At 36.1% G+C, this 14,360-nt stretch overlaps 2 protein-coding genes across 2 annotated transcripts; both read left to right on the plus strand.

Moving 5' to 3' along the window:
* The first annotated feature begins 4,252 nt into the window (after positions 1-4,252).
* LOC114720203 (zinc finger CCCH domain-containing protein 2-like) lies at positions 4,253-5,539 on the plus strand. The gene has a single exon (XM_028905818.1). It carries the CDS (start codon positions 4,253-4,255, stop codon positions 5,537-5,539), a length of 1,287 nt encoding a protein of 428 aa, XP_028761651.1.
* A 6,190-nt stretch (positions 5,540-11,729) lies between these two features.
* On the plus strand, positions 11,730-14,225 carry LOC114720241 (reticulon-like protein B17). The gene is made up of 8 exons (XM_028905870.1): positions 11,730-12,275; positions 12,389-12,542; positions 12,643-12,717; positions 12,806-12,947; positions 13,036-13,105; positions 13,236-13,301; positions 13,392-13,514; positions 13,761-14,225. The coding sequence occupies exons 1-8, from the start codon at positions 11,765-11,767 to the stop codon at positions 13,991-13,993; spliced, it is 1,374 nt and encodes a 457-aa protein (XP_028761703.1). The 5' UTR covers positions 11,730-11,764; the 3' UTR covers positions 13,994-14,225.
* The last annotated feature ends 135 nt before the right edge of the window (positions 14,226-14,360 follow it).

Consider the following 14,360-nt stretch of genomic DNA (forward strand, 5'->3'; position numbering starts at 1 on the left):
ACTTAAGCTGAAATAACTCTTGGCAGTCAATTCAACCTGTCGAGGTTTAGTATGAATAGTTTATCTGATGGATCCATAAAACTTAAAGTTCACAAAAGCTTTTTGATAAATCCAATTAATAAGTAATCTAAATAATAGGGAAACGAGCATAGAGAAGCATGATAATAAATTGCCCGTCATTAAATTTGCATCTCTGTTTCCTTTGTTTCTTTGCCTTTGGTTACTATCACTTTCACCAGATTGTTCTGTTGAGCAATTTTATTTGTAAATGCAATCATTTTATTCACTCTTAACTAAGCAATAGCTATAAATGATTCATATAATTCAAACTAATTAATATAAACGCATCAATAAGAGAAGTTATAGCTCAAAAGAAGAAACATGAAATACTGAGAGAGAAACATGACGAGACAGAGAGAGACGCATAAGGAATGGCCACTCTTTCTCACTACAGAGGCTCTTATTACTTCCATCTGACTATTTCTCATATTGATCTCTTTTTTAAAAAAAAAAAAAATTGGTTGGGGGCTGAGCTTTGTGTATTATTTTGGGAGAATTACAACTAAGTCCAACAGAAAAAAAATAATTATTAAAAAGTCCCAATAACAATCTGAACATTCTATAATGACAAGTCTTACAGTAGAAAATAATAACTTTTAGGACTTGTTTTGTTATTTTTTTTCTTTTATAGGACTTGATTGTAATTCTCCCTCTTATTTTGTCTCTGCTAGAGAGATGATTATAGATGTCTGTTGATTACACTCATCAAGAATGATGCTCCGGTTATAAAATAAATTTTATCCATTTATATTTATTAAGAAATTAGTTAAAATTAGTTTAAAATGATAAAATGTAGGGAATACATTTTTTCACAAATATACCCTTATTGATAAAGAAAATAAGTAAAAGATACTCCTTCGGTCCTTAATATAAGATCTAATTATGGAGTTGATTTTGGTACTAAATATAAGACCCATTTCTCATAATTATCAATTTTCTCTAAATTACCCCTATAGATACTCCCTCAACTATAATCAAGTAGAAGAGGAAGAGGGGTATTAAAAAAGATAATTATGGTATTTTAAGAAAAACGTGTCACATTTCTTATAATTAACTAATTTACCTAACTTCCTTAATCTAATCAAATTAGTTAAATTGGTCTTATATCAAGGACCGGAAGAGTATAATAAATGAATCAAAGAAGAAAAAGAATATATTAGGGGCAAAATTTAAAAAAATCATTAATAATCAGACGAAGGTGAAAGTTATTTTATAAAAAAAAAATTAAACATCTCTAACAAAGTTTATCTTATACTCCTCCGGTCCTTATTATAAGACCCAATTTGACTTTTATTTGGTCCTAATTATAAGACCCAATCCATTTTCTCTCTTATATTTATGTATTTTTTTCCAAGATAATCCTTCTAATAATAATAGTTCTAGCCAATATACTTAATTAGCAAGGATATTTTAGGAATAACAACACTTATTTATTATAAATAACCAACTTAACTTACTTCCTTAATCTCCTCAAATAAGTCAATTGGGTCTTATAATTAGGACCGGAGGAGTATTTTTTAACCGGAGGCAGTACCTTCTATAGTATGCCACGATTAATTTCTCATTTGATTTATAACATGGCCACGCATCTGATTTGCAACACCCCTTTCTTCATTTTTTTTCATTTTATTGAAAATAAAAAATACACATTACTCAGAATTTTCATATGCACATATTTAGGGATTAGGAGGGCTGCCAAATGAAAGTTGGCTCATTAAAAATGTTTTAAAAAAGCCTGCAATACATTCTAAAAGCATCTTTCTTTTTTTTGCCCGCCAACCTTAAAGCATCTTATTTAAAGTTATAATCTATATTGATTTCTATTTCCAATAAGATCAAAGTAGAAAAAACAAATAAAATCCTCTGTATATTATTAAATTAGACTTATTTTTAAAAAAAATTAAAAAAGGACCTAGTGAACAGGAGAGGGTAGGATTTATTTTGCATGACATTATTATTGAATATAAAATTATTAAATGAAATATAGTAAAATTGACTTGAAATCAAAGGGCGGATATGTTGGCTAAATCTGCTAACAAGTCACGGAAAAAAAATTTTATCTTTCATCAACCTCCACCTCTTATTTAAGAGGCGAGATTGATGAGAAAAGATATGCAACAGAGGAGCAGAAAAAGAAAACATTTTTTGTCACAAGACACTAAGAAATTTTTTTTATATAGATATACAATTTTATCTATTATTTATTATTATATTAAATTTATTTACATAAAATGTAATGTATATTAAATAGGAATAAAGTTAAAAATTATTAAATTTTAAAAAACAGTTAATAAAATTTAAAGTTTTTCTTAATCTATATAAAATATGTTGAAAATAACTTATAAAGAGGATCAGAAAAGTTGTTTTAGTCTCTTACTTCTCTGGCCCTATTTATAAGGCAGTGAGAGAAGGTTTTACTTGGTGTTATTTATAAGTCACTTCATTAAATTTTCAGTGTGAATATATTATTTTGTCTTTCGTTTGTTATGATGTAGGTATTTATTTTTTTAAAAAGGTATATATATTAAATATGGGTAAAATTGAAAATTTGTTATATTCTAATAGAGAATTAATACATTTTAAAAATTTTCTTAATCTGTGTGAAATATATTAAAAGTATTTTATAAGTAGGACCGGAGGAGTAGTACAGTTTCCTGTGATAAAAAAAAAATAGTACGGTTTCCCATTAAAAAAGGGGGACGATGGATGGATGGGAGTCAGCAAGGAGTCAATTAGAAGTGGAACAAGTGTCCACGGGAATGAATTATTTCATATTTATCGGGAAAGAAAGTGCGGGGAAGTTACAAGGCGTTGTCCTAAAAGTTAGTTGCCAGATGAGTTCCATTTTTCACGATTCGAGGAACCCTTTTGTTTAGTTTAATTAATAATATGGGCTTCACATCTCTGGGTTCACTGAAATTAATGGGCTCGGTCCAAACTCAGAGGTGGCCTTCTTCCTTCCGCTTTGCCCGCCAATTCCAGACATCTGGCTCCGTTCTTCTCTGATTGGCCCCAAACCAAACAACCACCTTTTTGGCCCAAAAAAATGTAAATCCACGTGGCAGCGTATCCCTTTATCAATTATGGAGAATTTGATGACTTTGCGTTTCACGTAAAAATCAACTGAATGTATCTCTTTTCCCTTTAATGCGAGCTTCTTCTAGATCAAACCAGTGAATGTGAGCAGTGTCCACATCTCCCTTCAGAAACAGTTCAATTTAATTAATAATCCTTGGAATCATAAAAATACGTTTCTTTGACTATCATGGTGCAATAATAATCTCCCTTGACGCTATTACAGTAAATCGGGGGAATATTTTTTTGGCTTATTTTAATACATGCATGATATTATACTCTTATTTAAGTTTTGAAAATTAATAGGTCATTAAACTAATCGATACAGTAATGTAATAGTCAAGCAATTTAAATCAACATCAATATAAGGTTAGGCCCGCTATAATTAAATTACTAAATTTTGACTAGAATATAAAAATATTCATATATAACTTTTTTTTTAAAAAAATCATATTTAAATAAAACGATAGTGATTTATAAGCAAATAAAATGGTTATGTATAAATCACACATGATTTAATAAAATGAGATTACAAAATCATGAATCTCACAACTTACCTTTTCTTTTTAACCCTAACCAATGTTATTGCTGGTTTAACTCAATAGAAATGTCCGAAACTCTCAACCCAGCTAGAGAAAAGATTGATTTACCGATTCAGTCATATGATGAATGAACTCAAATTGAATTTTAATATCGTGAATTCATGAAACGGGTTGTTTTTTAATCTGCAAGTTATGTCCTGTAAGAATATTGAAGAAAAACAAAACAAAACAAAAGGGGATATGGGGGAAGTGAAAGGGAAAGAGTAAGAGAGAGGGTGAAGTGATCTAGAATATTCAGACAGATATTTAAAGGGGAAGAGAGATGAGACAGCAACACATAAGCCGGGCTCTTATTGGGACACTGCCACATACCCTCCTTTGCATGCCCATCTCAAATCTGATGCAGCCACGCTTCTCCTTCCTCCTTTCTCTCTCCCCCTTCTGATTAACCACCTTCTTCTTCCTCCGTCTCCTCTCCTGCTTTTGGCTCTTATATATCTCTCCCCTCTCCTTTCGTTCCATTCTGTCCTCTTCTTCTTTCCCTTCAACCTTCTCACCTTTCCCTCTCTGCAACAATGAGCAGCGTCTGTGCTGATCAGCACAAGTTTCTTCCCTTCTCTCCCAAGAAATCCCTCCCCGACATCCCTCCCCGTAAGCTCCTCACTCGCCGTTCTCCCGCCTCCGCCATCCACGACCCCGACATGTTCCCTGACTCCCCCCGCTTTTCCTCCTCCGACGAGGCTTTCCTTCACAAGTTTCTCCCTCGAAACAACCTCAACGTCGACTCTGACGACGATGATTCTGATCCCTATTCCTCTGACCACTTCCGCATGTACGAGTTCAAGGTCCGCCGCTGCACCCGCAGCCGCAGCCACGACTGGACTGACTGCCCCTTTGCTCACCCCGGTGAGAAGGCCCGCCGCCGCGACCCCCGCCGTTTTCATTACTCCGGCACTGTCTGCCCCGAGTATCGACGCGGTGGGTGCAGCCGCGGTGATAGCTGCGAGTTTGCGCACGGCGTGTTCGAGTGTTGGCTTCACCCTGCCAGGTACAGAACTGAGGCTTGTAAAGATGGGAAGAATTGTAAGCGAAAGGTGTGTTTCTTCGCTCACACACCTCGCCAGCTGAGAATTTTGCCTGTTAATTCTCAGTCCCATAATTCTTCATCTGCCGACCATCACGCTTCGTGCAAGAATCATAATAAATTCCTGAACCCCACCTCTGGATCCAACAATTGCTGCTTGTTTTGTCATCATTGCGCTGCTGGTTCTACCTCATCTCCAACATCCACGCTGTTTGGAATGTCCCATATGTCACCGCCACTTTCTCCGTCGTCTTCCCCTGTTTCACCGCCTCTTTCACCGGTGAAACGCCGGTCGATTGTGAATGGAGTGTCACCAATCTCTCGATATTGTGACAGACTTGCAGGGTGCGAGACATTGTCATCTAGTAGGCTGATGAATAGTCATGGGCTGGCGAGCTATAAGGATGCTCTCACTGAATTAATGAGCTCCTTGGAGGGTCTGAATTTCATTGAAGCCAACGCTTCGCCTGTTTCTGCCACAAAATCCCTAAATCTTCCATGGCTTGACATGTCTTTGATTAACTGTGAAGACCAGCAGCAGCAGTTCATTCTTTCACCCGGCGCTTCTTTTAGCTTTGAAGATCAGCAGCAACAGTTTATTCTTTCGCCATCTGCTCATAGTACTCCAACAACATCTTCTGTTTCTTCAAGCTTCTCCAATGGGAAATTGTATCCAAACAGCACATATCTCAGCAGTGAAAGCAAGGCTGTTTCAACTGATAACGGGTCCTCTTGCTCAGCCCCAGATCTCGGATGGGTCAACGAGCTGCTGATGTAGAAGACGACGAAACCGGTGACGACGACGACGAAGGAAGTGTAAATACAATATCAAGCAACATTACTTGTCTGGCGTATTGTTATTGTCATTATTATTATTGGTATTGTTTTTAAGTTCATTTCTTTCTCTGAATTTGCAGCCAAGTTTGTGACTACATGTACCTGTGATTTAATATACGCATTTAGATTTGAATGTTCCTGTGTAAAGGGAATTGCTGATTCATGGAGTAGAAATGAGCCATGATTTTGGTTTGTTCCTGTGCATTAATTAATTATTTTACATTTTCTTCTGTCATCTCCATGCCTGAGGTATATTACGTGTCAAAGCTAACCTTAATAAAAGCCTGTATATTTGGTTTGCGAAGTCTCGTGCTTGGGATATTTTTTTGTCATTCTTTTAGACTCTGCTAGTAAGGCGAATCTTTACACATGGCAAGCATGCAATGTTTATCGTGGTTTCTTTCAGGAATTTTGTTGGCTATAAAACGGAAGTTTTAGTTTTACCCTTGTAATGGTTAATCATGATGATATAGTAGTAAGTCAAGAAAAAGAGAGCAGCCGATGTCAAAGGAAAGATAGAAACACACACACACACACACACACATTTTCATCTATCACTGCGACGTTCACATAATTTAGCCTTTGCATTAAATGCTTATCGTTTAAAGAAACAAACAAAAATTTGAGTTGGAGTAAATTTGATTGATTGTTTTACGAGCACAGATTGTACTGTAAAGTTCGTTTTACTTTCTTTTTTTTGGAGTAAATTCGTTATTATTCCTACTCATAAAGTTAGGATAATGTTAGGCAAAACAAGTGGGAGAGAAGTGCACTGTCTAGCATGCGTTGATTAAAGCTTTGTTTTGAATCACAATTATAAGCATGTAAGTCCTCGTATTTCATTCGTGATTAAAAAATTGTTTATATGTCTAAATTGACACCTTCCATCTTTTCTGAGAAACATTTTTGTTAATTTTTTCCCAACGGAGTGAATTAAGCGCAAGAATGAGACGGGAATATATAGATATCGCATTTTATTTTATTTTTCTTATTCAGATTCTTCCAAAAGAAAAAAAGGTGGGAATCAAACAAGAATTAATGGCCAAAAGTGTCCCATTACCAAACGGAATTATGACTCTAACTTGCGCGACCACCTCAATTAATTGGATGTTGAACTAAAACGTACGAATTAGTTATGCATAATGATGTTTAGGTAGTTAGCCGTGGTTGATTAGAGAAAAATATCCGTGCTTTAAAAGCGCAAGAGGTTAAATCCATTATCCATCAAATGAAAACAAGGAGACGAGAAACTTTCGAATCTTCAATGGTAACGTCAAGCTAGAAGGGGAAATTAAAAGTCATTTCATCAGCCGTAACCCACAAGATTTCCGACAACCTTATAGAGAATGATACAGTAAGCACCGTGCAAAGTATTGTTCATGGCAAAAACTACAGGGAAAATTGACGATGTAACCATGCCCACTAATTAATATTCTTCCGATTTTAAATATAAAACTTATTTTTTTATAGTAGATTGGAGAAAATAACACAAGAAAAAACCATTATTTTTCCTTTTCTTCGCCGTCTGATGAAGAAATAAAAGTTATAATATTTGTTACTATTCATTAAACATAAACAATAGGCCAATTCTGAACTCAGTGTGAAACATGAGATCAGTGTTCAGTATTCATATTGCAGGAGCTTTTTGTACGAGTCATTATTTAGCTTAGAACATGGAGATGGTCGTGCGGGGACTTCCAAGTACGAGAGACATTATTATCTACTTAGTTGCACTGTATCCCTTAATTGAAGGTTTGAGTTATGTATCTAATTAATTTCCATTATTCCAGGAATTGTTTGTTAATGTATGTGGTCTTTTTGTTAGTAATTGCATTCGCAGTTAAACATAACGAAGATAAGGAATTGTGTTATGTAAAGTTTCAAAATATACCAGTTTTTTCAAGCCATCCCAACGAGAACGTGCATGTTTATCCTAAACAGCAAACACGTATACGGGTGACTCACACTATCAATTAAATTTTATGTCCATTATATTGATTTGATGATTTGAGTAGGGTTCATGCACCTTATGATGAATCTATTTCTTTATTTTATATATATTTTTTCTAATCCAGTAAGGATAGCAATCAAGCTGCCAATCATATATACGTGTATGCATCTGTATCTGTTTGCGTGCGTTCATAAAGCACATCGAGTGTTCACGAATTTGACAAGGACTTGCTGCATCCAATAGTTAGAATGAAACAAAGCCCATTGAGTTGAAATTATATTCAAATGATAAGATAATAAATACAATGAGAACACATTTGTGAATTGGTAATCGGAATACGATTCTATTCTAATGTTTTTTGGAGTGGAAACTGTAAATGATAAAAACTGAAAAGACGGGAAAATAACTAAATACTCATGGAGAGGAAAAAATACATAATAAACTGTAATTCTTTGAATTAACATTACCATTTACAATAAACATTTCAAAATTATGACTAAAAAATAAAAAAAAACATAATTAGTTACAAGAAAATTATAATCAATCTCTTCAAATAAAAATTTAACCTCTCGTAATATTGAAAACTATCTTTGTTTACTTATTTAGAATGAAAAACCGGAAATTCGAAGAAGTGACAGTGTCTGAGGTCAGCAAAAAGGAATCATTGATTTTTCACCAAAAAAAAAAAAGAATCATTGATTCATGATTCTCTATCCAGTGCTAACCAAATTAACCTGCTTCTTGAACAGTATTTTTGCCTCCCTTTTTACCCTCCTTTCTCATTTTCTCTTACATTCATATATAGCTACGTGCCAGACTTGTAGTCAAAAAACCTCCAACTCATTAATGCTAGTTAAGAAGTAATGTAGCTGATCAAAGCCCTTGGACCAAGGTCGGCATTCACATTTACATAAAACCTTACTGCCAAGCACTTCGCCCATATATGTAGTATAATCAAAAGTAGGGTTATGTTAAGAGAGGATTCTAGCTAGACGCAAAGAATTTAAGAGAGGAGAGAGCATTTCAATATCAGAATACCATATTGGAGTATAAATCCAAAATAGGTAGAGGGGCGATAAAATACAGATCTATATACGTGTTGCTATTGATTGCTGAGTAAGGAAGAAAATTGAATCCTCCGCAGGAAAGTAGCTGAGCTAGGGCGCTGTTAGTATAGGGCACCATTCCCTGATACTGATAGAATAATACTTGTTTCCTAGGAGGCCAGCTCAATTATATCCTAGACAGGCACAGTGGTGGGGGCAATATAACCCATAAGGTGTGTTTGGAATAACTCTTTTGGTGGGGTTTGGTGACAAGGCCATTAGGGTTAGGTAGTGATTGCCAGCCAAAAACCCTGCCATGAAATGGCGTGGGATAGGGGAGCAACCCATGCTAAAACGACCCTTCCCTCATAGATAGAGGTTTGTGTGAGGTCCCCTAGCTATCTGCCTTACCTTTTGATTTGATGTGTCTCTCGTTGGACTTTAATTTCTGTTTTTATGGCACAGAATTAAAACCAAAGGCCTTTCGTGGGACAAGAAGCCCATACTGTGTTTTTGCTTCTTGTGACTTTCTTCGGCTCTGGAAAATACTGCCGACACGTCTAGATGGGTACGTTTTCTAGCTTGTCATCTCTCTTTCTGCAGTGTCTCGGCACAGAATAATTCTGATGAAGGACTCAGTATTTTTAATTGTTTCCTGACAATGGTTGGTGACGAGGGAAAAAAAAAAGAAGAACAAAAGTCTTTTAGCAGGTTATTACAACGTTGTCTTCTTGCATATGATGACATTAATTCATCCCCAGATCACCCATATGATCGAGAGACTTCTTTGCCGAGAAGAAGAAACCACGCCAGAAAGTTTTGCTCTTGTACAAACACAATGAACCCAGAGCGCTTGAAGGAGCCAACAACCAAATTATACCAATGGTTAAGATTTTGCAGATGGGGCGGCTTTTAATTAAAGACTTGTAACTTTTATATTTGAGGAAGAGAATGTATGTAACACACGCAAGTACACAGATGCGAATGTTTTGCATCAAATAACAAGGAATGAAATAGTTAGTCCAAATTAAAGAAGGAAATCTAATATAGTACACCTGTATTGTAAGACTGTGGACATATTATTCTTGTTCTGTTACATGACATATGGCCACGGAATTGTATTGTACGGCACCAGAGAGACTGACCGTGAAGAGAAAAATGGAATGAGCTAAGTTTGGACCGCCTACGTTAAAAGGGGAGACAGTTTACTTCATGTGTAGAAGGATACAAATTAATGAAGATAGAAAGGAATAAGAACAGTTTCGGTCATCTTTACATGTCAGATGCAGCTTACAAAGCCTTTCTCTTAAAATTTGAAACTACTTATATGGGACATCTATATCATATTTCACTCTCATATTTATAGGACGATATTATTGGAGTACTGACAAATTAAAATTGAGGAAAGTAAAGAACACGAAAATATATAGAAGTCCGGAGAGCATTCCTTCTATCCCTTTTTTTTTAAAAAAAAAAACTGGATTATATATGTAGGGGAGAATTCAATTTCAAATTCTCTCCATATTTGATATGGGGTATTTTGTAATTTCCCCCCTAAATCACTCTCACTCGCAAGACATCCATTGAATACCCCGGCTGCAGTGTAGGAAAATGATTATCTACTGTCAAGTGAAACAAGTGGCATGTGAGTAAATATCTCAGATGCACAGAACCATAAAATCAAAGTGTTGTAGTGTGTAGTTCTGGTGGCGCAGGAGGGAACTGGGGAGAGGGACCAGGAGAGATTCCAAGACCTCTGATGTAGCTGATGGTTGGAATGAGTTTGGATGTTCTGTTAAAACAAACATGAAAGCGCACTATAAGCAGGTACTAATTAAATTGTAATTGTAGTTACCTCCTAGTATTTGTTTGGATATATACTACTTCCGGTTCTTAATATAATACCTCGTTTGACTTTTATTTTAGTCTCAAATATAATACCCCAATCCATTTTGTCTCCCATATTTATCTATTTTTTTTCAAGATAGTTCGTCTAATAATGGTAGTTTTAGTCAATAAACTCGATTAGTAAGAATATTTTAGGAAAGACAATATTTGTTTATTACAAATAACTAATTTGACTTATTTCTTTAATATACTCAAATTAGTCAACTAACTCTTATATTTAGGATTGGAGGTAGTACATACTGGCAAGATGCATCACTTGTTTAGATGTCTACAATTGGATTCTGTATTATTGTTTATTCTAGCAATGGACTCCTCTTTCATTAAAAATAATTACAGATTGTGCTTTTAATTGTGAGTCTGGTATAGCAGCAATTTCTTTTCTGGCTAGAGATTCAAATGGCTGGCTTCTTGATGAATTCATGGCCAATATTCACGCATCCATGGCCAATGTTGGGAGCCATGGAATATGTACAGAGAAATCAGTGAAATATGATGTTATTTTTGAAATAGATAATCTTTCCCTTGCTAACTGTATTACTTCTCCTGATTAGAGAAGTGATATTATAATTGAGAACATCCTTCAAATAAGAGAATTTATAAGAATGTGGGTTTCTAAGAAGACTAATTTGATTGCTGATTGAGTCGCCAAAACTTCATTGAAAGGGTCATGTCTTGATGATTGGATTTGGAGACTCCACCAAGTTTGAAGAAGTTTTAAAATGAAGACATTACTTCTGCTACCTTTGGTGTTGGTTAATTAGTTTAGTTTCTTCATTTGAATATTTTCTTTTGAGGTTGTACTTTTGTTTCTTGATAGTTGATTTTGAGTTGCTTGCACTGTCTTGATAATAGTGAAAGTTGAGTTTTGTTGTTGTAATAAAAAGGGCAACGGAGTCCTCTTTCTTTATAGAAAAGAAAAATAAACAAGAAAATTGATAAATTATTATTATTATTATTATTATTATTATTACTACTATTTTGTAAAAAGTAAAGGCATCCATGACCGGGTCCATCTCATTGACCCCACTACCCCGCCGCTCAAATAAGCATAAGTTGTTTCGTAGGCATTTTACCGTTGAAAAGGGGCTAAATTTCAAAAAAGACCCGCCTCTCTCCAACGGCTACTACACTCTCACTGTCTACTTTCGAGAACTTCGATCTCCACGACAACCCATAAATGTTGCCACCAAATTTTCCGAAACTCTATGAAACGGTTACTCCCAATTAAATTTGCCATCAGATTTCAGGATTTCACTCATTAATGGATCCTTCTACGCCTCCATATCATCGTTCCGACAAGTCTCGAAACAAATCCTCCTCCCGCTTGGCCCGGATTGGGGATAAAGCACACCAAGAGTCCCTTCGCATTTCGCTTGACCTCGTTTCATCTCCCACCAAATCCCTATCACCTTCTGCCTTGTCTCTCAAATCTCCTCCCTCACTTCCCATCAGAGACCTCCTCCTTCTTTCACCTTCGCCTCGCAGGAGGTCTAAGACCCGCCTCACGGATCGGCTTGAAATGGCGGAAGAATTCGTGGAGCCTGTTGGCTTACATCGGCGATGCAAAGGTAGAGGAGCCCAAATGGGTACGCTAGCATCCCCGAGGAATTCTCGAAGGTCAAGGAGGCGATCGGAGCTTGAGATTCGAGAAGAGAGAGATACGGGGTTGGCAGATGAGAATGCCAAGCCTAGGAAAAGAAAGAACAGCGGGCGATCTAAGAAGGAGAAACTGAGTTTGGTTCCCTATGTCCCTGCTTCAAGTTCATCTCCAAGTATGTCTAAATGATTTTTGATTGCTTCAGCCTTCAAATTAAACGTTTCCAATATGGCAGCTAATGTGCGCTTGTCTGTTTCCCTCTTCTTTTCTGCGTGGTTTGTTGTTCAGAGGCTGATGAAGAAAATGGAGGTAATCTAGATCGTATTGGACAGCTCATAACTGATTTGATTATGTGGAAAGATACATCAAAATCAACCCTTTGGTTCGGCTTCGGCTTCCTCTGTTTCTTATCTTCTTGCTTTACTAATGGTCTGAACTTGAGGTTTGCAACTTCTCTCTGCTTTTCTTTTGTTTTGTTCAATTTCTCCACTTTCCAATCAGGCAGCGAAAATTCTAAAGCATTCTTAAACTCGTGATTGCAGCGTATTCTCCGTCGTGTCACATCTAGCAATTCTATATCTGGGTGTTTCTTTCATCTCAAACTCTATCTGTCAAAGGTAAAACCTTCCAACATGTATATTTATCCAGCATAGTCCACTATCCTTGTTTTGGATGTGTTCTAAATCTTCAAAATTTGTATTTCAGGAACCAGATAAAAAAGAAGAGTGAAGAGAAGCTGAAAGAAGATGACATTTTACGTCTCGCAAAATTGATTCTTCCCGCTTTAAATCTTGCAATTTCAAAGATACGAGAGCTTTTCTCAGGGGAACCATCCATGACCCTGAAGGTAATCCCCCACGACCAATCTTTCAGTTTCAAAGATCATTTCTAAAATTGCTCAATTCGTTAAAACAGCTAGTCTTTAATCGATGCAGGTAGTTCCTTTCCTTCTTCTAGGAGCAGAGTATGGCCACCTTATTACACTTTGGAGGTTGTGTGCCATCGGTGAGTACCTAATGGACTCCATAGCCTGTTTGTAGAGAAAAATGAAACAACATAATCATCCTTGCAAGTTGCAATCACATATGAGTTCTGTCGATAAATATCTTAGCTTTTCTGCAATATGGAATCACAGGATTTTTTGTCAGCTTCAGTGTCCCAAAGCTTTATTCTTGCTACTCTGCTCAGATGAGCCACAGAGGTATAATCCTCCCGCTTCGTGGAAACATATAGGTCTTTCCCACTTTTCAATACTTGAAAAATATTTTCTTTTGAAAAATATGTGATGCAGCTGAATGCTTCAAATTGCGGTTGATGGACACGTGGAATGGTTGCACTCACAAGAAGTTAGTGGTAGTATCGGTTGTCACAGTCTTCTGGAATCTATCATGTATAAAGACCCGAATCCTCACAGGTAATTCCAAGCCAGAGATTTGACTGTAATTCATTGCAGCAAAGATAGTAACTGGTCAGCTGCACTTCTTCAAATAACTTTGAATCCCACCTGCAAAAGGTTGAATGGCTTATTAAGCATCTATCTTAAAAATGTACGAAAACCAACCAATTTGCTGAAATTAAAGTCAATATTTACCTGGGCCAAAAATGTTGGCTCCTTATTCAACTTTGGTTGACTCACGATATAATACTCCTTCCTTTTCAGCATTTATAGGGCTCGTAATATTTAGATATTTTCGGCAACATGCAATGCAAGAAGTAGAAGATGGGGAAGAAGTGGGAGAGAAGGAACAGCAGCAAGCGCTTGCGGCGGCAGAAACAGAGGAAAAGGAACAGCAGCAAGCGCTGGTGGTGGTAGAAACAGAGGAAAAGGAAAAGGAGCAGCAAGAGTTGGTTGTGGCAGAAACTGAGGAAAAGGAAAAGAAACAGCAGCAATAAGTCTTTTGCTGCCAATATTAGCACTTAGCCATATGTTGACACTTAACACATCAATAAGTATATTACTGATGATATATATGGAACCCTTCTTAGTAATTTGGTGAAGAGGTTGAATGTGCTTTGGCCTATGTTCAATATTTTTCCGCCATATATGATCAAGAAGTATAATTTAGTAATATGATCATAGATGTGCACAAATATTTCAACTATGCAAGGAAAAAATCTTAATATATCATCGTTTTGAACTGGCTTAACTGATTCACAGTCGAGAAACATGAATGGGCATTACCCATTGAGTACAGTAGTTGCAACATTTAAGAATAACTAGAGTTACATGCACCTAATTTTGACAGGGATAGCTAAAATA

This window comes from Neltuma alba, unplaced genomic scaffold (assembly GCF_004799145.2).
Source record: "Neltuma alba isolate B1F8T4 unplaced genomic scaffold, ASM479914v2 tig00011970_pilon, whole genome shotgun sequence".
Taxonomy (NCBI): domain Eukaryota; kingdom Viridiplantae; phylum Streptophyta; class Magnoliopsida; order Fabales; family Fabaceae; genus Neltuma; species Neltuma alba.

What these genes read in the sequence shown, in the direction of transcription:
- LOC114720203 (XM_028905818.1), top strand. Translation starts at nt 4,253, where the DNA reads ATGAGCAGCGTCTGTGCTGATCAGCACAAGTTTCTTCCCTTCTCTCCC.
- LOC114720241 (XM_028905870.1), top strand. Translation starts at nt 11,765, where the DNA reads ATGGATCCTTCTACGCCTCCATATCATCGTTCCGACAAGTCTCGAAAC. An exon ending in AACCATCCATGACCCTGAAG is followed by an intron (nt 12,948 to 13,035) that starts GTAATCCCCCAC and finishes TAATCGATGCAG; the next exon opens with GTAGTTCCTTTCCTTCTTCT. An exon ending in TGCTCAGATGAGCCACAGAG is followed by an intron (nt 13,302 to 13,391) that starts GTATAATCCTCC and finishes TATGTGATGCAG; the next exon opens with CTGAATGCTTCAAATTGCGG.